The sequence below is a fragment of the Oryctolagus cuniculus genome, chromosome 5 (assembly GCF_964237555.1).
Source record: "Oryctolagus cuniculus chromosome 5, mOryCun1.1, whole genome shotgun sequence".
Taxonomy (NCBI): domain Eukaryota; kingdom Metazoa; phylum Chordata; class Mammalia; order Lagomorpha; family Leporidae; genus Oryctolagus; species Oryctolagus cuniculus.
Genome location: NC_091436.1, coordinates 72419242 through 72443586, shown reverse-complemented (window position 1 = coordinate 72443586; position 24345 = coordinate 72419242). Strand labels below are relative to the sequence as shown.

At 42.6% G+C, this 24345-nt stretch overlaps 1 protein-coding gene across 4 annotated transcripts in view; it reads right to left on the bottom strand.

Moving 5' to 3' along the window:
* The window catches only part of FAXC (failed axon connections homolog, metaxin like GST domain containing), a 102623-nt gene that overhangs the window by 11113 nt on the left and 67165 nt on the right, over window positions 1-24345 (bottom strand). For 3 of the 4 annotated variants that reach the window (XM_017345295.3, XM_002714868.5, XM_008263304.4), the window contains one exon: window positions 14671-14787. The exons of the other annotated variant lie outside the window; for it this stretch is intronic. In XM_017345295.3, the coding sequence (XP_017200784.1) occupies window positions 14671-14787 (117 nt within the window). The remainder of the gene's footprint in view (window positions 1-14670; window positions 14788-24345) is intronic. 4 annotated transcript variants of the gene reach the window in all.

The following is a 24345-nucleotide window of genomic DNA, read 5'->3' as shown; positions in this document are numbered from 1 at the left end:
CCTTGTGGCGCCGGCACCCCAGGTTCTAGTCCTGGTCGGGGCGCCGGATTCTGTCCCGGTTGCCCCTCTTCCAGTCCAGCTCTCTGCTGTGGCCCGGGAGTGCAGTGGAGGATGGCCCAAGTGCTTGGGCTCTGCACCCACATGGGAGACCAGGAGAAGCACCTGGCTCCTGCCTTCGGATCAGCACGGTGCGCCAGCCACAGCGCGCCTGCCACAGCGGCCATTGGAGGGTGAACCAATGGCAAAAGGAAGACCTTTCTCTCTGTCTCTCTCTCTCACTGTCCACTCTGCCTGTCAAACAACAACAACAACAACAACAGAATACTACATAGTGGTTTAAAAAAATGAAATCTGGTCATTTGCAACAAAATGGATGAATCTGGAAAACATCATACTTAGTGAAAAAAGTCATTCCCAAAGGAACAAATACCATATGTTCCCCCAATCTGTGACAACTAACAGAGCAACCAAAAGGAAACCTGTAGAAGTGAAACTGACACTATGAGATGCAATGCCTTGAACAGCCCTTGTCTTGACTGTTGAGGAACAGTTTTTGGGCTTTGTTGTTGTTGTTGCTGCCTTTTTCTTAATGGAGAATGGGACTGGGAATGGAAGAGAGAGGAGGAAGTGGGGAGGTAGTGAGGATGGGAGTGCGGGTATGACGTGAAGAATCACTATATTTCTAAAGTTGTACTTATGAAATTTGTACTTATTAAATAAACAGTTTCTTTGGAAAAAAAAAGAAAAAAAGATGAGTGTATAAAAAAAAAAAAAAAGAAAGGTGAGCAGGAAGAACTAAATTCCATGAACAGGCTGGATAAAACTTAAAGAAGTAAGTTCTATGATGACAGGAAATGGAGGGGTAATAGATCCAGCAGGAAGATAAACTGTCATCCTTGGGCTTTATGAGGCATTTTATTATGGGTGTTTACATACCAAGAGAACAAATGCTTCAGTTAGTTCATATTTACATTAATTTACATGCTATGAAAATATACTAACTGTTGGTTACATCAAGTCAGCTGGAAGTCAGTGCTCATTCCTCAGATTTTTATACTATTTATGGGCCAGGTCCTATGTCAAACAGTTGAAAGAAGTTATGCCAGGATTCGTAACACTTTACCCTAAAAGATTCATCAAAAGGATAACTCAGGAAGTGAGCACTGGGCACAGCAGTTTAAGTCCCTGCTTAGGACACCTGCATTCCATCTCAGAGTGTCTGGTTGGAGTCCCACCTGCTTAACTTTGGATCCAGCATCCTACTAATGCACATCTTGGGAGGCAGCAGATAACAGCTCAAAGTACTTTGGTCCCTGATACCCATGATATCCACAAGGGAGACCTGAATGGAGTTCTGGCTGCTGGCTTTAACCTGGCCCAGTCCTGGCTATTGTCAGCATGTGGGGACTGAAACAGCAGATGGAACATAGCACAAAGGCCCACTGTGTGTGTGTGTGTGTGTGTGTGTGTGTGTGTGTGTGTTTCTGCCTTTCACATAAAATGGTAATCTTATTTTTTAAAAAAGATTTATCTATTTATTTGAAAGGCAGAGTTACAGAGAGGCAGAGGCAGAGAGAGAGAGAGGTCTTCCATCCACTGGTTTATTCCCCAGATGGCTGCAACAGCCAGAATTGCACTGATCCAAAGCCAGGAGCTTCTTCTGGATAACCCCAATGTGTGCAGGGGCCTAGGGACTTGGGTCACCCTCCACTGCTTTCTGAGGATATAGCAGAGAGCTGGATCAGAAGTGGAGCAGCAGGACTTGAACCAGTACCCATATGTGATGCCAGCACTGCAGGCAGCAACTTCACCTGCTATGCCACAGCAATGGCCCCTATAATGGTTAATTTTAAAAAAATTTTAATAGAAAACTCAGAATTGTCTTTATAGATAAATGTGCTTAGAAACACAGTACAACATATATATAATATATATTATATATATATATATTTTGTAAACTTTTAAAGAAAACAAAATAGCTGCAGTCACTAGATTGGTTTTTTTTTTTTTTTCTGGAAAGTCACTAGCTTCATTAACACATCTGTCTGAAACATGAAAGTATTTGACCTGCATTTCCTAATTCCAAATGAAAAAGAAAGCAGGTGAATTTTTGCCTTTGATCCACCAGATGGCAACACTGCTTATAGATATATTGTCAGTATCTCCTACAGAACATTATTATCCTAAGAATAGTCTTTGGGTAGGAGGGTCTCTTTATCTATTTATTTGTTTTTATTTGAAAGGAAGTAAGAGAGAAAGATAGATAGAGATCTCCTATCTACTAGTTCACTCCCCAAATACCCACAACACCCAGGACTGGGCCAGGACAAAGCTAGGAAGTATTTGAGCCATGTATCCATGTATTTGAGCCATGTATTTGAGCCATGGCCTGCAGTCTCCCAGGGTGCACATTAGCAGAAACACAGAATCAGGAGCCAAGCTAGGACTTGGACCCAGGCCCTCAATCACAGGATGTGGGCATTCTAAGCAGAGTCACAACCACCGCACAAAATGCCTGCCCTGGATAGCCATTGTTTTTAAGGTTACATAAGCACTCACTAAGGAATCCATGTTTTAACTGTAGAAAATCAGAAAGTATAAATAAGCAAAAAAGAAAGAATTACAATAATTGCATTCTCCATATATAATTTATATTTTCCCAGAAATTTATAAATATATATTTTTATATATATTTACATTTGCTATGTAGGATTTACTGTACTGTGTCCTAATCTACTTGTTACCATTTAACAACATATAATGGGCATATTTTAATTTTACACTATGAGTACTTGATAATAATTTCATTAAATGGATGTACCATGGTTTAATTTGTTTTTATCAGTCTCCTACCACAGGCCATTAGGTTGTTTCTGTATTAATAGCTCTGTTAATTATAGTCTGTAGCTATTATTTTTTTTAACTTTTATTTAATGAATATAAATTTCCAAAGTACGATTTATGGATTACAATGGCTTCCCCCACATACCGTCCCTCCCACCCACTACCCTCCCCTTTCCCACTATTATTAAAGAAAAGAATACACTTACATTTGGGGAAGTTAGAAATCTGTTTATAGAAATTTAATGAATACCAAAGAAAACCAAAAGTACCTATCATTTCATTAATCCAGGATAATCACAATTAGCATTTTCATGCAATTTCTTTCAGTGTTTTTTTCTATTTATTTATTGCCACTATTATTATATATTATCTCCCATAATGTTATAATAAACATTTTCTTATGTCATTAAAATTTTTCAAAACTTGATTGCTTAAATGAATACACCCCAGGCCCAATGTTGTGTCACAGTGCCACTTGCCATACCAGCATCCCATATCAGAGTGCCAGCTCAAGCCCCAGCTGCTCCTGTTCCAATCCAGCTCCCTGCTAAAGCACCTGGGAAAGCAGTGTGGCATGGCTCAAGTACTTGGGCCCCTGCCCCTCATGTGGAAGACGGGGGTGGAGTTCTTGCTCCTGGCTTCAACTGGGGCTGCTTCTGGGCCAGGTTGCAGCCATTTGGGGAGTGAAAGAGCAAATGGAAGCTCGCTCGCTCTCTCTCTCCATCCCCCCACCACATCTTTCAAATAAATAAATACATCTTGAAACAAACAGTTTTGTGGAGTGTGTGTGAGAGAGTGAGACAGAGAGGCAGAGACGCCTGTGTATTAAGTGGAGGATTTTTTTTTTTTTAATTTTACAGTGAGAGAGAGACAGAGAGAAAGGTATTCCTTCCGTTGGTTCACCCTCTAAATGGCTGCTACGGCCAGAGCTACGCCAATCTGAAGCCAGGAGCCAGGTGCTTCCTCCTGGTCTCCCACACGGGTGCAGGGCCCAAGCACTTGGGCCATCCTCCACTGCCTTCCTGGGCCACAGCAGAGAGCTGGACTGGAAGAGAATTGACCGGGACTAGAACCCGGCACCCATGTGGGCTGCCGGCGCCACAGATGGAGGATTAACCAAGTGAGCCAAGGTGCCAGCCCCAAAGTGGAGGATATTCTTATGTCACACAAATTACAGTTAAATCATTCTTGGGTTCCTCTTTAAAGACAATTACGTTTCCAAAAAAAGAAAAAAGTGAAATTACCATTGAGATGCAATGTGTTTGAACAGCCCTTGTCTGGACTGCAGAAGAACAGCTTTTGTTCATGGTGGTTGTTGTTTTTTTTTTTTTAATATTTTTTATTTTTATGCTTTTTGTTTTGAATTTTTTCTTTTTCTTTTTGTCCCTAATACAACGTGCTGAACTCTTTACCTAGAACAGAGTTAATCTTCTGTGTATAAAGTTAAATGAAAATAGATCTTAGTAAAAAACAAGACTGGGAACAGGAGAGGGAAGAGGTAGAGGGGTGGGAATGTGGGTGGGAGGCTGGGAACGATGGGAAGAATTACTATGTTCCTAAACGTTTATTTATGAAATGTATGCGGGGGGGGGGGGCGGCATGGAGCTAATGACTGAAAAGAGACTTAGAGACTGTCTGTGGCCTTTAATCATTTGTGCTACACGGGTCCTAAGGGACATTGGAAGTTACTCACCTGCTTTAAGCCTCAAAGTACATGCGAAGACATGCTAAAAGCCCCATGTGTGTGTCTCACAGAGGGACCCAAAACCAATGCTCCAAAAAGGTTGATAATCTCTTTAACAAGAACACTAAATGCCTCAAGTCTTTCAAGAAGTAATAGGAAAAAAGGCCAAATCATAAATAAATTAATACAGGATGCTTTATCCCTTAAAAGGGGGATTCTATGGTCTGAGAGTTCTACTGATAATGTATCCCTAAATACTTCTATGCTAAATAACAGATGACTTCAGTTGTCTTGGTTGTTGTTTGTTTAATTTTTTTATTTTTAGGCTTTTTGTTTTGAATTTTTTCTTTTTCTTTTTGTTCCTCATACAACGTGCTGAACTCTTTACCTAGAACGGAGTTAATCTTCTGTGTATAAAGTTTAATGAAAATAGATCTTAGTAAAAAACAAGACTGGGAACAGTATGAGTTTGCATACGTAAGGATGTGTGTAAGTAGGTAGTACAGGTGTTTGGGCACAGATTATACTTCTGCCAACAGTGCTGGCATCCCATACGGGTATTGGTTCACATCCTGGCTACTCTTCCTCCTATCCAGCTCTCTGCTTATGGTCTTGGAAAGCAGTAGAAGATGGCCCAAGTCCTTGGGCCCCTGCATCCATGTGGGAGACCTAGAAGAAGCTCCTGGCTCCTGGCTTCCGATCAGCCCAGCTCTGGCCATTGCAGCCATTTGGGGAGTGAACAGGCAGATGGAAGAATTCTCTCTCTCTCTGCCTCTGCCTCCCTCTAACTCTGCCTTTCAAATAAATAAATAAATCTTTAAAAAAAGAAAGAAAAATAAGAAATATAGCTGTTTGTGTGTGCATAGGAGCATGTGGGTAGATGTGGGTGGGCTGTGAACATGGATGTGTCTGGTGGGAGAAGAGGAAAGGAAGTACCAGAAACAGTGGATATAAAACAGACTCCTAAATCAATTAGAAAGAATCAATATCTTTTAGATCACCATGGAAAACCTTCCAAAATAAAGAAAAATTAATATTTTCATTACTGCCAGCATCACTAATATAGTAACATTCACAGTATCATATTATGATATCAATGTATCATAAAACAAGGAATGTATTCATAATGATCACTTAGGAAACTAAACACGAGTCCATGTTATTCCTAGCCTCACTCAGCTGAATTTCTTAAAGAGCTTCAACCAATGCCTAATCCAGCCAAGTATGGGCAAGTATCTGGACCCCAGCCACCCAACTCCTGTGCCAACCCCACCCTCAACAAGAGAATCTGAAGAATGAGTGCTGCTGCCCTCAGCCTGGTCTGAACTCCTGGTCATGTGCTGAGCATGCACATGTGTCACACACACAGCTTCAGGCTTCACCACTACAAGTGCCGCTCGCCTGCCTGTGTGATTCTGCCTAGCTTAGCCCGTCTGCCTATCAGCCTATCTGTCCAACAATTACTAAAAGCATCCTCTGTGCCACTGCACCAGTGACCTCATCCACACTCCTCAGCCTGCTCAGCTGGGCACAAACACTTTGTTGAACTCTTGCCAATCACCTTCTCTAAAACTAAATACTGAAATTTAATCTTCACATCCCCGGTCCCTAAGTGCTTGCTCAGATACTGCTTTCAGCTGAAGATGATTTCAAACAGTACCCACCCATCTCCGCAGGAGAAGTGTCTCCCAGAGGCCCAGCTGCAACATATCTGCTACCATCCCACTACACACACACACACACACACACACACACACTACACCCCACTCCCAAGATCTAGTCGGGTGAGCTTTTTTCAACTCCCTTGCCATCATGAATTTTACTCCTAGCTATTAACCCTGCCTCCACACCACACACATACATGTTCATCACCTGACTCTGATCCATACATCTTCCTTTCTGCACTTACTCCCCCAGAATAGAGGAACTGTAATTCTGAAAGGTTTAACAGTCAAGATCACATAACAGATTCCAAGATTGTGTTTCTTTGATCAAAATGCACACTCAAGAGAGCGGCAAGATGGCAGAATAGGAATGGAGCACACTGATAGTTGGGGAAGAGACAGTTTCATAAAAGTGGAGATACTGCAGGTTCAAGGAAGGGTAGGGGAAGAAACAGCAGAGGAAACTCTTCCAGAACTAGTGATTCACAGTGGACCTGCGTGGAGAGCGTGGGAGCCCACAGTTCAGGACACCAGCGGCAGAATCAATGCACCAGCACTGGAACGTGAGGTGAGCCGAACCTCAATAGCCCGAGACACCGGCGGGCAAGTGGAAAGAGGAGACTAGAGGGAACGAGGCTTGAAACTCCATGGGGAAAAGTTCACTAGGCTAACTAGAAGAGAGAGAAAAAAAAAAGTGACTGATACGGACACGAGTTTCTCTCTCTTCGCTCACCTCTCAAAGGCGAGCAAGACAAAGAGCAGGCGCCATTTTGGACATATGTCATAAGCAGGGTGACCTCAGGTCTGCACCAGCCCTCAGCCTAGCAGAAAAACCTGACTCTTTCGGGGGGGGGGGGGGGTGTTGAAATAACAGGAGATTAGGACCTAGTGAATGTGTGGTGCTAATGAACTGAGACTGTGAAAAAAGAGACGGTGGGGGAGAGAACTCACAGAATTCACGTGAGTACTCTCCAGAGACGCTACAATTCGGTAACCTTGGCAACCCAGTGGGAGACTGCAGGAGAATTTGAGCCCACATTGAGGGCAGGACAGATTCCCTGTATGGTCCTTGGAAAAGAGCTTCCGATCTCTGGCTCCTGTGGGTATATCATTCGCCTGCTAACTACCTCCAATTCCATTCAGCTGTGAGGAATTACCTCCCTTTTGAATCAAAGAAAGAAAGAAAGAGAGAGAGAGATTTACCATGCCTAACCTGAGAGTGTCACCTTTGGCACACCCTTAACCATGAGGAACCAAACAGAGCTCTCAGGCCACACCCATCTCAAGCCTCTAAGGCTCCATCAAAAGCAGACAGTCGGCCGGCGCCGCGGCTCACTAGGCTAATCCTCCGCCTAGCGGCGCCGGCACACCGGGTTCTAGTCCCGGTTGGGGTGCCGGATTCTGTCCCGGTTGCCCCTCTTCCAGGCCAGCCCTCTGCTGTGGCCAGGGAGTGCAGTGGAGGATGGCCCAGGTGCTTGGGCCCTGCACCCCATGGGAGACCAGGAAAAGCACCTGGCTCCTGGCTCCTGCCATCGGATCAGCGCGGTGCGCCGGCCGCAGCGCGCCAGCCGCGGCGGCCATTGGAGCGTGAACCAACGGCAAAGGAAGACCTTTCTCTCTGTCTCTCTCTCTCACTGTCCACTCTGCCTGTCAAAAAAAAAAATTAAAAAAAAAAAAATAAAAAAAAATAAAAAAAAAAAAAAAAAAAAGAAAGAAAAAAAAAAAAAGCAGACAGTCTACTTAATACAGTCATAGTATAACAAGAAAAAACACCACAGTGAGGGAGAAGAATCCAAAGATATCTCCACAATGCCAAGCAAAAAATGCAGAAACCGAGGAAACAAGGAAGACAGTATGACACCCCCAAATGAACAAGACACCCCAACCCAAGATTATGAAAATGATGAGATGAAAGAAATGCAAGATATGGATTTCAAAAATTTATGATAAGAACAATTAGAAGTTTTCAAAAACAAATGCTTGAGGAATGGAATTCCTTACTGGACAGGATAGAAAATCTCCTTCAAGAAAATGAAATCTTAAGGAGGAATCAAAATGAAACGCAGAAACTAGTAGAACAGGAAAGTGTGATAGTGAAGGGAAATCTAAATGAAATGTAGAACTCAATAGATCAAATGACAAACACGTTAGAGAGCCTTAAAAGCAGAGTGAGTGAAACAGAAGAGAGAATATTGGACTTAGAAGACAGAGAACAGGAAAGGATACAGTCAGACCAAAGAAAAGAAGAGGAAATTAGAAATCTAAAAAATATTGTCGGGAATCTACAGGATACTATTAAAAAACCCAACATTTGGGTTCTAGGAGTTCCTGAAGGCATAGAGAGAGAGAAAGGATTAGAAGGCCTTTTTAGTGAGATACTTGCAGAGAACTTCCTGGGTTTGGAGAAGGACAGAGACATCCGAGTACAGGAAGCTCATAGAACCCCTAGTAAACATGACCAAAAGAGATCCTCACCACGACATGTTGTAATCAAACTCACCACAACGAAACATAAAAAAAAAAAATTCTAAAATGTGCAAGAGAGAAACATCAGATTACTCTCAGAGGACTGCCAATTAGACTCACAGCAGACTTCTCATCAGAAACACCACAGGCTAGGAGGGAATGGCGAGACATAGCCCAGGTATTAAGAGAGAAAAACTGCCAGCCCAGAATATTATATCCTGCTAAGCTCTCATTTGTGAATGAAGGTGAAATAAAGAACTTTCATAGCAAACAGAAATTGAAAGAATTTGTCACCACTCGTCCAGCCCTGCAAAAGATGCTTAAAGATGTGTTACACACAGAAACACGGTCATCAATATGAAAGAAGGTAAAGGAAGGAAACCTCACAGCAAAAGATCACAGGGAATTCAAAGCATATATTAGAAAATATCTTTGGCAAATGGCAGGGCAAAGTTACTACTTATCAATAGTCACACTGAACGTTAATGGCCTGAACTGTCCAGTTAAAAGACACAGGTTGGCTGATTGGGTTAAGGAACAAACCCATCTACTTGCTGCTTACAAGAAACACATCTTTCCAACAAAGATCCATACAGACTGAAAGTGAAAGGCTGGAAAAAGATATACCATGCCAACAGAAATGAAAAAAGAGCGGGTATAGCCATCTTAATATCGGAAAACATAAACTTTAACACAAAAACTGTTAAGAGAGACAAAGAGGAGCACTATATAATGATTAAGGGATCAATTCAACAGGGAGATATAATGATTATCAATGTATATGCACCTAATTACAGGGCACCGGTCTATTTAAAAGATTTGTTAAAGGACTTAAAGGGAGACTTAGACTCCAGTACAATAGTACTGGGGGACTTCAATACTCCACTCTCAGAAATAGACAGATCAACAGGACAGATCAACAAGGAGACAGTAGATTTAAATGACATTATAGCCCAAATGGATCTAACAGATATCTACAGAACTTTTCATCCTACACACAAAGCATTAACATTCTTCTCAGCAGTACATGGAACCTTCTCTAGGATTGACCACATACTAGGCCATAAAGCAAGTCTCAGCAAATTCAAAAGAATTAGAATCATACTACGCAGCTTATCAGACCATAAAGGAATGAAGTCGGAAATTAGCAACTCAGGAATCCCTAGAGCATATGCAAACACATGGAGATTGAACAACATGCTACTGAATGAACACTGGGTCATAGAAGAAATCAAAAGAGAAATCAAAAACTTTCTGGAAGTAAATGAGGATAACAGCACAACATTCCAAAACTTATGGGATACAGCAAAAGCAGTGTTAAGAGGAAAGTTTATAGCAATAGTTGCCTACATCAAAAAATTGGAAAGGCACCAAATAAATGAGCTTTCAATTCATCTCAAGGATCTAGATAATCTGCAGCAAACCAGACCCAAATCTAGTAGGAGAAGCTGGTTTTTTGAAAAAATAAACAAAATTGACACCCCATTGGCCCAACTAAGTAAAAAAAGAAGAGAGAAGACCCAAATCAATAAAATCAGAGATGAAAAAGGAAACGTAACAACAGACACCACAGAAATAAAAAGAATCATCAGAAATTACTACAAGGACTTGTATGCCAGCAAACAGGGAAACCTATCAGAAATGGATAGATTCCTGGACACATGCAACCTACCTAAATTGAACCAGGAAGACATCGAAAACCTAAACAGACCCATAACTGAGACAGAAATTGAAACAGTAATAAAGGCCCTCCCAACAAAGAAAAGCCCAGGACCAGATGGATTTACTGCTGAATTCTACCAGACATTTAAAGAAGAACTAACTCCAATTCTTCTCAAACTATTCAGAACAATCGAAAAAGAGGGAGTCCTCACAAATTCTTTTTATGAAGCCAGCATCACCTTAATTCCTAAGCCAGAAAAAGATGCAGCATTGAAAGAGAATTACAGACCAATATCCCTGATGAACATAGATGCAAAAATCCTCAATAAAATTCTGGCCAATAGAATGCAACAACACATCAGAAAGATCATCCACCCAGACCAAGTGGGATTTATCCCTGGTAAGCAGGGATGGTTCAATGTGCGCAAGACAATCAGTGTGATACACCACATTAACAAACTGCAGAAGAAAAACCATATGATTCTCTCAATAGATGCCGAGAAAGCATTTGATAAAATACAACACCCGTTCATGATGAAAACTCTAAGCAAACTGGGTATGGAAGGAACATTCCTCAATACAATCAAAGCAATTTATGAAAAATCCACGGCTAACATCCTATTGAATGGGGAAAAGTTGGAAGCATTTCCACTGAGATCTGGTACCAGACAGGGATGCCCACTCTCACCACTGCTATTCAATATAGTTCTGGAAGTTTTAGCCAGAGCCATTAGGCAAGAACAAGAAATTAAAGGGATACAAATTGGGAAGCAAGAGCTCAAACTATCCCTCTTTGCAGATGATATGATTCTTTATTTAGGGGACCCAAAGAGCTCTACTAAGAGACTATTGGAACTCATAGAAGAGTTTGGCAAAGTAGCAGGATATAAAATCAATGCACAAAAATCAACAGCCTTTGTATACACAGGCAATGCCATGGCTGAGGAAGAACTTCTAAGATGCATCCCATTCACAATAGCTACAAAAACAATCAAATACCTTGGAATAAACTTAACCAAGGATGTTAAGGATCTCTACGATGAAAATTACAAAACCTTAAAGAAAGAAATAGAAGAGGATACCAAAAAGTGGAAAAATCTTTCATGCTCATGCACTGAAAGAATCAATATCATCACAATGTCCATTCTCCCAAAAACAATTTACAGATTCAATGCAATCCCAATCAAAATACTGAAGACATTCTTCTCAGATCTGGAAAAAATGATGCTGAAATTCATATGGAGACAAAGGAGACCTCGAATAGCTAAAGCAATCTTGTACAACAAAAATAAAGCCAGAGGCATCACAATACCAGATTTCAGGACATACTACAGGGCAGTTGTTATCAAAACAGCATGGTACTGGTACAGAAACAGATGGATAGACCAATGGAACAGAATAGAATCACCAGAAATCAATCCAAACGTCTACAGCCAACTTCTATTTGATCAAGGATCTAAAACCAATCCCTGGAGTAAGGACAGTCTATTCAATAAATGGTGCTGGGAAAATTGGATTTCCACGTGCAGATCCATGAAGCAAGACCCCTACCTTTCACCTTACACAAAAATTCACTCAACATGGATTAAAGACTTAAATCTATGACCTGACACCATCAAATTATTAGAGAGCATTGGGAAACCCTGCAAGATATAGGTACCGGCAAAGACTTCCTAGAAAAGACCCTGGAGGCGCAGGCAGTCAAAGTCAAAATTAACTATTGGGATTGCATCAGATTGAGAAGTTTGTGTACTGCAAAAGAAACAGTCAGGAGAGTGAAGAGGCAACTGACAGAATGGGAAAAAATATTTGCAAACTACGCAACAGATAAAGGGTTGATAACCAGAATCTACAAAGAAATCAAGAAACTCCACAACATCAAAACAAACAACCCACTTAAGAGATGGGCCAAGGACCTCAATAGACATTTTTCAAAAGAGGAAATCCAAATGGCTAATAGACACATGAAAAAATATTCAAGATCACTAGCAATCAGGGAAATGCAAATCAAAACCACAATGAGGTTTCACCTCACCCCAGTTAGAATGGCTCACATTCAGAAATCTACCAACAACAGATGCTGGCGAAGATGTGGGGGAAAAGGGACACTAACCCACTGTTGGTGGGAATGCAAACTGGTTAAGCCACTATGGAAGTCAGTCTGGAGATTCCTCAGAAACCTGAATATAACCCTACCATACAACCCAGCCATCCCACTCCTTGGAATTTACCCAAAGAAAATTAAATTGGCAAAGAAACAAGCTGTCTGCACATTAATGTTTATTGCAGCTCAATTCACAATAGCTAAGACCTGGAACCAACCCAAATGCCCATCAACAGTAGACTGGATAAAGAAATTATGGGTCATGTACTCTATAGAATACTATACAGCAGTCAAAAACAATGAAACCCGGTCATTTGCAACAAGATGCAGGAATCTGGAAAACATCATGCTGAGTGAATTAAGCCATTCCCAAAGGGACAAATATCATATGTTCTCCCTGATCAGCGAGAATTAACTGAGCACCAAAGGGGAAACCTGTTGAAGTGAAATGGACACTATGAGAAACAGTTACTTGATCAGCTCTTGTCCTGACTGTTGATGTACAATGTAATACTTTATCCATTTAGTATTTTTTTGTTTTGTTTTGTTCTAGTACTATTGGTTGAACTCTGTAATTAACACACAATTATTCTTAGGTGTTTAAATTTTAACTGAAAAGTGATCCCTGTTAAATATAAGAGTGGGAATAAGAGGGAAGAGATGTACAGTTTGGGACATGCTCAAGCTGACTTGCCACAAATGGTGGAGTTAGAATCCTGCCAGGGGATCCCAATACAATCCCATCAAGGTAGCATGTACCAATGCCATCTCACTAGTCCAAGTGATCAATTTATGTTCACAATTGATCAAACTGATAGGTCTAAGAGTCAAAGGGATCACACGAACAAGACTAGTGTCTGCAAATACTAACTGATAGAATAAAAAAGGGAGAGAATGATCCATCATGGGAAGTGGGATACACAGCAGACTCATAGAATGGCAGATGTCCTAAACAGCACTCTGGCCTCAGAATCAGCCCTTAAGGCATTCTGATATGGCTGAAGAGCCCATGAGAGTATTTTAGGCATAGAAAGCCAAGACACTCTGGCAAAAAAAAAAAAAAAAAAAAAAAAAAAAAAAAAAAAAACCCTAAATGAAAGATCTCCACGAGTGAGATCCCAGTGGAAAGAACGGGCCATCAAAGAAGGAGGTACCTTTCTCTGAAGGGAGGAGAGAACTTCCACTTTGACTATGACCCTTTCTGAATAAGATCAAAGTCAGCGAACTCAAAAGGCTTCCAAAGCTTTGGCAACTCATGACTAGAGCCTAGGGAGATTACTGATGCCATAAACAAGAGTGTCAATTTGTTAAGTCAACAACAGGAGTCACTGTGTACTTACTTCTCATGTGGGATCTGTCCTTAATGTGCTGTCCAATGTGAAGTAATGCTATAACTAGTACTGAAACAGTATTTTACACTTTGTATTTCTGTATGGGTGCAAACTGATGAAATCTTTACTTAATACATACTAAATTGATCTTCTGTATATAAAGATAATTGAAAATGAATCTTGATGTGAATCGAATGGGAGAGGGAATGGGAGATGGGAGGGGTGCGAGTGGGAGGGAAATTATTGGGGGGGGAGCCATTGTAATCCATAAACTGTACTTTGGAAATTTATATTTACTAAATAAAAAAATAAATAAAATTAAAAATTAAAAAATTTTTTAAAAATGCACACTCAATAACAATATTTTACATAGCACTAGGTTCACAATCTGTTGACATTTCGCACACTTTCCCAAAATCTTGAACTTTCCAGTTCTACTACTTTCAGTATATGATCTGAATCTACTCCTCCAGAATAGGACGAGAGACTGGATTGAACTTGGATGACACATACTCATTTGTACTTACACCTACATGTGAAATATCTAAACCCAGCTCAAAGCCAAAAAGAGCCCTGAGATGGGCAGTGAATTCATCCATCAGCATCACCCCACTGTAGTTGCTATAGCATTTGAGATTCCAGAAAGTTGTGAACCATCATTGCCCACCAGAGATAAAGGAAGATCAACTAACAAAGGGCAGCAGGTGGAATTCAAACCCTATTTCAGCAACAAGCAATTACGTCCCCCGGTGCAAGGAGCTGGAAAAGAACTGATGTTTGGTCCAAAACATCACAGCCTGGTGTCTCCATAAGGCACAGCCAAGCTTGAGGCACTGGCCTAGAATTCTCTATGTGATACCCATACCCTTCCATCCCCAGCAACCCCCAAAACCTGAAGAAGTTTACAGAGCTTGCCTTTGATCAGCCGCTCAGGTCTTGTGCCTGGCAAGGTCCACATTGCCTGTGCCAAGTGTCCAAAGACAGTGGCATCGAGTGTGGAAAACTTGGGCCCCATGATGTACTTCTTATCACCTGCAACAGACAGAACATAGAAGTCACTGGGATGGCCCATGCTGCCCACACAACCACAATGGCATTCAGCACAATCTGGTTATATGCTCACTTAACTGTGCACCAAAGGGCTTTGCAAAGCCAAAAATGCATGCATGATCTTTTTCTTAAAAAATTTAAAACACACGTAAAATGAATTAAGCAGTTCTATGCTACATCAACCCATGGGGTAGCAAAGCAGGAAACATAGCAAGAGAAGCACATGAGGGAGGACGTTCATGGAAAAAGGGAGAACTAATCAGAAACAGATTTCTAGGGAACTTTGTCTTGACCACTCACTTAAAGCTCGTGATGCTTGGGAACACCTGGAAGTTTGCTCAAATCATTTTGGCAGTAACCCAAACCAAGCACAGCCAACCTCAGCACTTATGTCATCAAATTAAGTACATTTCATCAGGAAAAACAAGAAGGCTAAGCTACTTATGAAGTTTGGAGGAAAGATTTTCATGATGTTCCACTGTCTGCACAAGATCCTCACCACTGGGCACCAAGAGAAGCTTTGAGGTCACAGGGTCAGTCTCTGGCATCAGGCACTCATACAAGGAGGTTTCGCACTACTGCTCCAGCACTGTGACCAGGTCAGGCCCTGTCACCTGGAATATCACACTCAGTCTATTTAAATTTCCTCAAGTATCCTGGGCCACCACCAGTTGCTATAACACACAGAGGCAGCATAGCTGGAGTGAGTCTACCTTGCTTACATTCTGGCACCACGGTCATGAACTGTGCGAACGTGGCCATTAATTAACCTCTCAGTCTTCCATCTGGAAAATGGGGATGGCATGAAGAGTGCCTACTTCTTAGGGGCACTGAAAATGCAACAACATACTGCGTGGAACTTAGCCCCATACAAAGGTAACTCAACCACTGGCTCCCATGATGATAGCCCCTCTCTTTCTCTGGTCATTTCCATAGCCCACTTGAATGTCAAGCACCCAAGACACTCTTTTCATCAGAAACACCTTCTATACTCTATGGAATACTTACAGAATAAGGTCCAAACTCGCAACTCAGAGCACATTATACTCTGCCTTCGACACTTGTCCCTGCGTTTTCCCTCAATCCTCCCTTCCTTGGGCAGAGCTTGGGAACAGACCCACTCCCCAGCACATTTAATGCCTCCCAGTGCTACATCTCAGCCTATGCTGTACCCAGCCCACTCCACCCTTATGTGCTCCCCGCTTTTGTCTATCAGGTCAATTCTATCCATCCTGTGAGCCCACCCCAGCCTTTCAGGTACTCTCTGCCTACTCCACCTGGTGGCAACAGGAGTTTTCAGTTCACACAGGCCCATGTCCAAATCGCACTTGTGCACATAAGAACTCACTGGATTTTAAGGCACTTAATGCCTGTTAACATCAACTTCCTGAAATGTAAAATGGGGCAAAGCTCTAGCTGTTGGGAAGAATAAATGAACAGAACACCCAGTAGATACATCCGGTCCTCTCCCCCAAGCCTCTTCAGTGGTACATTTTCCACACTGCTCCATACGCAGGCTATTGTTTATATGTGTGGTGTCTTTCCAGATAGATAGTAAGCCCTTTGAGAGTAAGGGTCGAGGCAGGCAGTGTGGCGTACTGGGTTACGCTGCTGCCTGTGACACTGGCATCCCACTTCTGATCCAGCTCCCTGCTAATGCACCTAAGAAAGTAGCAGATGAGGGTCCAGATGCTTGGACCCCTGCACCTACAGGGGAGATCTGGAGGAAGCTCCTGGCTCCTGGCTTTGACTCAGCCCAATCCTAGCCACTGTGGACATTTCGGAAGTGAACCAGCAGATAAAAGATCTCTCTCTCTCTCTCTCTCTCTCCCCCTCTGTAACTCCACCTTTCAAATAATTATATAAATTATAAAGTAGGGCCACCATTAGCTGTTGGGGCTATCTGGGGAATGAACCAGTGGATGGAAGATCTCTCTCTGTCTCTCTCTCTGTCTCTCTCTCTCTCTCTCACTATAACTCTGACTTTCAAATAAAATAAATAAATCTTTAAAAACACACATTACCACACGCACGTGCGCACACACACACACACACAATACTGGAAAAATAGTGGTAAAAATACTACCTGAGCAACAACAGATCAACAAAGAAAAGTATGTTTCATTTCTTTGCAAGAGTGTCAATTACTTCATGCTGCATCCTGCTGGCCCCATGCCTCAGCCACATACCTACTGGCATTAAGCAAATGCAGGTAGACAGAGGGATGCCAGGGCTCTCATGGCACCCTGCTAGGGCAGGAAGGGTGTGGCAATAGATGGCCAAATTGGGCCCAGGCTCAAACTACCCAAGGCCCTAACCTAGGCAGCCCACAAAGTGGGAACCACCAGAAGGATTAGAGCTATTGTGAGAAGGGCTACAGGGAGGAGAAAAAACAAGGTGAAAAAGGGTAGCCATGGATTCCTGAGCTAAAAATAAATGAAATAGAAGAAAGAAAATGTTGATCTTCTTGAACTGCTAAAAAGCAGGACAATAAAGGGAAATGTCAGAGTGAAATCTATAAATTATGAGGTCTCTTGAAGAAGACAAAGACTTAGGACACAGTGAGAAACTAACTATGGGTAAGAAATTGGGAATGGGGCTGGTGTTGTGGCATAGTAGATAAAGCCACAGCCTGCAATGCCAGCATACCATAGGGACGCCAATTCGAGTGCCGGCTGCTCCACTTCCAATCCAGCTTCCTGCTGATGTGCCTGGGAAAGCAGCAGAGAATGGTCCAAGTCCGTGGGCTGCTGCACCCATGTGGGAGACCTGGAGGAGGTTCCTAGCTCCTGGCTTTGGCCTGGCTTAGCCCCAGTCATTGTACCCACTTTGGGAGTAAACCAACAGATGAAAGATCTCTCCTTTTGTTTCTTTCTCTCTCAAATTCTGCCTTTCAAATACATAAATAAATCTTAAAAAAATAATAAATTGGAAAAACCTAAAAACAGAGCATATAAGACTTTGATAAAAAATAAAACCTAGTCATCAAATATATAAATCAACTGAACGCAGACTTCAACTAGAGCACACAGCATTTAGCCTAAATGCAGTTTGCTCTCAGCATGTTAAAAGTACAAGGCCATGAATTGACTCAGGTAAGAAGCAGATCAAGCATGCCAGCCAGTACCCAGGTCACCTGACTTTCCCCCTAAGGCTCTTTGTGCCCACAATCTGCCTGGCACACCATCATCTCAGAGGTAACAACCCCCGGAACAGCAGGAATGCTGGGCTGTGAAAGTTTACAAAAAGATACTTTGGTCAGGAAGGAATATAGACTAGATAGAGAAGCAGAAAAAGGAACAGAAATCTGAGGGTTTTTTTAAAAGGTACAGAATTTAGTATCTACAGAGAACCTTGACTGGCAGATACAAAATTGCACATATATACACACACAAGACAGCTGTCAACTTTTAAAGTCCTCAGAGTACCCACTGACTGGAAGCTTTCAAATTTTTCTTCTAGAATAATTTTTGGCATACAGAAGAATTCAAATATAACCGTCACTTCCAATAACATCCTACATAACCACAGTACATTTATCACAACTAAGAAATGAACCACTCGTAGAGTACTATGAGCTGCATTCTAGATTTCATTCAGATTTTATTAGCTTTCACACTAACATCTCCATTTTTGTTTTTGAAGCTGACCTACAATGTCACACTGCAGCTAACTGTTGTATCTCCCAAGTCTCCCCTAATTTGTGAAGGTTCTTTAGTCTTTCCTCGTGTTTCACATACTGAAACTTTTAAAAACTACTGCTCAGAGGGTGAGAGTTTGGCTAACAAGTCACTGCTTTGGGTGCCCACGTTCCATATCAGATTGCCTATGTTCAAGTCCAGCCCTGTTCCCAATTCCAGCTTCTTAATACTACACATTCTGGAAGGCAGTAAATGATGGCTGGGTCCTTGCCACCCATGCAACAGACCCAGACTGAATTCCTGGCTTCTGGCTCCAACACAACCCAGCTCCAGCTCTCTCTCTTTCTCTCGTTCTCAGGTTAAAAAACAAAATTCTTAGTCATTTTGTAAAACAGTCATCAGTTTAGGCTTGTCTAAGGTTTTTTCTGCTTTTAAGATTTATTTATTCATTTGAAAGGCAGAGTTACAGAGAGGGAGGGAGGGAAGAAAGAAATATACCATCTGCTGGTTCACTACCCAAATGTCTGCAGCAGCCAGGGCTGGGCCAGACTAAAGCCAGGGACCAAAGTACTTGGGCCACCTTTCTCTGCTTTCCAGGCTCATTAGTAGGGAGCTGGATCAGATGTGGAGCAGCCAGGACTCACACCTGCACCAATACAGGATGCCAGTTGGTAGCTTACGCCGCTGTGCCACGACACCAGTCCCTAAGGTTTTTATGTGATTGCATTAGGTCATGCATTTTTGGCATGAATGCCCCTCTGACAACTGATTTACTTGTCAATATGACTGGACCACGGTGTGCCCTGAAATTTGTTCAAACAATATTCCATGTGTGTCTCTGAGGGTGTTTTCGGATGAGGTTTGCCTTTGAATCAGCAGACTGAGTAAAGAAAACTGTCCTCCCCAGTGTGGGTGGTCCTTGTCCACTCAGTTGAGGGCCTGAGAAGAACACAAACGCAGAGGCTCTTTCAAGTGACAGAGAATTCCTCTGCTTGACTCTCTTCAAACTGGGGCACTGGCTTTTTATTACCTTTGGACTCAAAGCACCAAACCCACTGAGTCTCAAGCCTGCAACTGAATGAACTATGCCATCAGCTCTCCTGGGTCTCCAGCCCGCAAGCTCATTCTGCAGACTAGGGAACTTGTCAGCCTCAATAACACGTAAGCCAATGCCTAATCATCGATCTCTTCATGTCTTATTGGCTCTGTTTCTCTAGAAAACCCTAATTCTAACTACTGTTCTTCTTGAGACATCATATCTGGAGGAACACAAATGTCTATGTCTTACCCCACATGACCTTGACCGCCTGGTAAAAAGGTGTCTACCACATTTCTTCTCTATAAAGTTACTGTGTCTCCTTTTGCAATGAATAAACCTGGGAGGGATACTTTCAGCCTGTCTACATATCCTGTTTCTCCTCAAACGTTGACTCACTAATTTATCTGAAATGGTTATTATTGTGTGCTGTTTGCTTCATTGTGATTTTCCATCTCTCATTCCTCCTAAGTGTATTGATTAGAATTCCACTGTGCCTCTCTCCCATTTACTAATGTAATTCAATCATTTATTTATGTAGGGATGCACTCCTGGATATTCATTTTATTATATGGGTCATAATCCAATATTCTTATTAGTTATTTTGTTGCTGCAATCCTTCCAGCTCTGGCCTTTGGGAGCTTCACAAGGAGCACTGTTAATAAGGAAAGCAAATTAGATTTGATGCTGCTGAGAGACAAAGAGGCCAAGTTAAAGGCTTCAAGGTTGCAGCACTCCCAGGGTTCACCAAGAGGCCACAGATGGCACAACCACAGGATTTCTTGCAAAAAGCAAACACTAAGGTTACCACTGAAGGAATAAGCTTGGGTGCTGAGGCAACCTGAGCTTCACTGTGACAGGTGAACCACCCCCAACAACTCCACAGAAATGCAACAGCAGCTGAGGAGTATGTGAGTTCCTGTAACTCTCCCTGCTAGCTTCCAGGTTGGAAGTATGGACTGTGAATCATTGACAGGGACAAAGGAAGATTGAAAACAGGAAAGCTCTAGACAGAAGATCCCAGAGTACAGCAGACACCCTGAAGTATGCTCCACCAGAGATAAGCTTCCATAACCCCAAAACACCTACCCTAGGGCACCAGCTCTCCTAACTAGGAGGGTGAACACTCATCCCAACCATAGCAAGGTGACTTCAGATGCTCTGGGTGACTTAACGGACTTCCCTGGCTAGGTTTCCAAATAGCCATCCAGGAGCTGAGAACAGTGACCATGCAAGGACAGTGACCATGCATCCAGAGAGAAGGAGCCATGTGGCTCTGGAGGAGGGCCCACAGCAGGAATGGCAGGAGTTGGCTCTACTGATGGGCTAGGGAATGACAGCTGGTGCTGGGTATTCACAGCATCTGATGTGATGTCTCCTGGGTGGTTGAAGCAGCTCCTCCCTGTGAAGAAGGTCACATCTTAGATGCAGGAACCACTGGGGCATCCAACAATGACCAAAACCTGAGTAGAGGGTACTGAATCATGGAAACCAAGATGCCCTGATGGATATTTGCTCTTCGTACTCCAGACATGAACCAATGTGACTGGATTTTATCCTAGGTCATTGGTCATAAGTCTTTAGTAATCTCCATTACCACACGGCTGCTTACTCTGACCTCTGGCTTTTCCCACACTGTCTTCTACTCTCCTACTACAGGCAGCAACTAGGCTGACCAGGGAATACCAAGACACAGCAGAGAAGAGTATGTGAAAGAGGTCCAAGCATGGAGGTTTGGTCCCTCCACCCCACTACCTGCCCCTCACCCCTGCTAATACTGAGGTGATGGCTGAGAGATGAGGGGAAAGGGTGAATATGAAGGACAAAAGCACATAGTTGTCCAGAGAGAATTAAATCAATATTGAGTCTGGGAGGAATGACCAGAATCTAAGCCTAAAGACTTGGGCCAAACTGAGGGGACAAGCAAGCTGCAGAGTGGACACAAACTGAACTTGATAGGCAAGGGAATCCAGAGGGGCAAGCAGAGAGGACTGAGTGGAGATTCCTTTAAAAATAAACAAGAAATAGGGGCTGGTACTGCGGCATAGCGGGTAAAGCCGCCTTCTGCAGTGCCAGCATCCCATATGGGCACCAGTTCGAGTCCTGGCTGCTCCTCTTCCAGTCCAGCTCTCTGCTGTGGCCTGGGAAAGCAATAGAAGATGGCCCAAGTGCTTGGGCCCCTGCACCCACATGGGAGACCTGGAAGAGGCTCCTGGATCCTGGCTTCGGATCAGCACAGCTCCGGCCGTTGCAGCCAGTTGGGGAATGAACCAGCGGATGGAAGACATCTCTCTCTCTCTGCCTCTGCCTCTCTGCCTCTCTGCCTCTCTGCCTCTACCTCTGCCTCTCCTTCTCTCTCTGTGTAACTCTGACTTTCAAATAAATAAATAAATCTTAAAAAAATAAAATAAAAACAAGAAATAGACTTGCCATATGATCTAGTAATCCTACTAATGGGTTTATACCCTAAAGACTTGAACACAATGTATCAAAGGGATACCTGAACCACCATGTTAATAGCAGCACTGTTCATAGTAGCCAAATTTGGAATCACCCAAGGTGTCCATCATCACATGACTGGATTAAGAAAATGTAGTACATATACACAATGGAATATTACTCAGCTATAAAAAAAATTGGAATTCTACAAATTACAGCAAAATGGATGCAACTGGAGGTCATCACATTGAGTGAAATAAGCCAGATTCATAAAGGCAAACACCACATGTTCTCCCTTATGTGTGGGCACTAAAATTTAAAAAACCAACGACAGGACCGGTGCCGTGACACAGTAGGTTAATCTTCCACCTGTGGCACCGGCATCCCATATGGGCACCAGTTCTAGTCCTGGCTGCTCCTCTTCCTATCCAGCTATCTGCTGTGGCCTGGGAAAGCAGTAGAAGATGGCCCAAGTCTTTGGGCCCCTGCACCCGCGTGGGAGACCAGGAAGAAGCACCTGGCTCCTAGCTTCAGATCAGTACAGCTCCGGCTGTTGAGACCATTTGGAGAGTGAACCAATGGACTGAATACCTTTCTCTGTCTCTCCCTCTCATTGCCTGTAACTCTATCTCTCAAATAAATAAATAAAATCTTAAAAAAAAATAAAAGAGAAAAAAAAAACAAAAAAGTCTGTGTATATGAGTATTTATGCAAATACAGTTTTGTAAAACTGTTTTATACTCATGTAAAACCAATAGTTAAGAATGTTATACGATGGGGGGAGGGCAACACTGTGGCATTGTGAGTAAAGCTGCAGCCTACAGTGCCAGCATCCCATATGGGTGCCAGTTCGAGTATCAGCTGCTCCACTTCTGACCAGGCCTGGGAAAGCAGTAGGGGCTGGCCCAAGTCCTTGGGCCCCTGTACTCAGAGAGACCCAGAGGAAGCTCCTGGGTCCTAACTTTGAATCAGCACACCTCCATTGTGGCCATCTGGGAAGTGAACCAGTGGATGGAAGACCTCTCTCTCCCTCTCTCTCTCTCTGCCTCTGCCTCTCTGTAACTCTGCCTTTCAAATAAATAAATAAATTTTTTTTAAAAAAAAAATGTTATACTGGATCAGTGCTGTGGCACAGCAAGTTAAGCCACAGCCTGCAGCACCAGCATGCCATGAGCACCAATTCAAGTCCTGGATGCTCCACTTATAATCCATCTCCCTGTTAAAGTGCCTGGGAAAGCCGTGGAAGATGGCCCAAGTGCTTGGAACCCTGCACTCATGTGGGAGACCCAGAAGAGGCTCCAGACTCCTGGCTTTGGCCTGGCACAGCCCCAGCCATTGTGGCCATTTAAGGAGTGAATGAGCAGCTAGAAGATCTCTCCATCTCTCTTTCTGTCAGTCTTTCTCTGTCTCTGTAACCCTGTCTTTCAAATAAATAAATAAATCTGTAAAAAATAAAAAAGTGTTATACTACTATAGTTTTAATGTTCTATGATTACTTTAAAATTTACTGTATATGGGTGAAAGCACCTGGCTCCTAGCTTCAGATCAGTACAGCTGATCTGATTTTGCTGATTTTTCCATTTAATTATCATTTATAGCTGTCACCTCAATTCCCACTAAACTAGGGTCTTTTTTGCTTTTTACTCATTAAACTTTTTATTTGGTGAAGAATTAAGCCTTTGAATTGTAATGTAAATTTAAAAATATGTTATCTCAAAAACCAAAAAAAAAAGGAAGAAGAAGGGTAGGAGAGGGTAGGAGGGGAAAGGGAAGAGGGAGGAAGGGAATGTCATTATGTCCTCAGAATTGTATCTACAAAGCACATTGAATCTGTTAAAAACTGTTTAAAAATAAATAAATAGCCCTAGCTCATACTCCCAGCATATTCTAAAGTAACAGCATAGATAGTTCTTTCAACTATGGAGGGCTGCTGTGTTATAGCTGAGATTACTAACAGTACTGATCGATGAATCTCAGCATTAAAATCAATTTTGATGAGGCCCGCGCTGTGGTATAGCAGGTTAAGCTGCCATCTGCAGTGCCAGCATTCCACAAGGGTGCCGATTCATGTCCTGGCTACTCCACTTCTGATCCAACTCCCTGCTAATGCTCCAGAAGATGACCCAAGTGCTTGGTCCCCTGCACCCACGTGGGAGACCTGGAGGAAGTTGTGGCTTTGGCCTGCACCAGCTCTGGCTGTTGTGGCCATTTTGGGAATGAAGCAATGGATAGAAGATTCTCATTCTCATTCGCTCTTTCTCTCTGTAATTCTGACTTTCAAATAAATAAATAAATAAATAAATCTTTCTTTAAAAAATCAACTTTGACAACTTGCTAACATCTAGCTGTACCAATCAGCTCACACTCAGAGAAAAAATAAGGCAGACGGGGGAACATACCAGAAGAAGAACCTTAATTTAATTC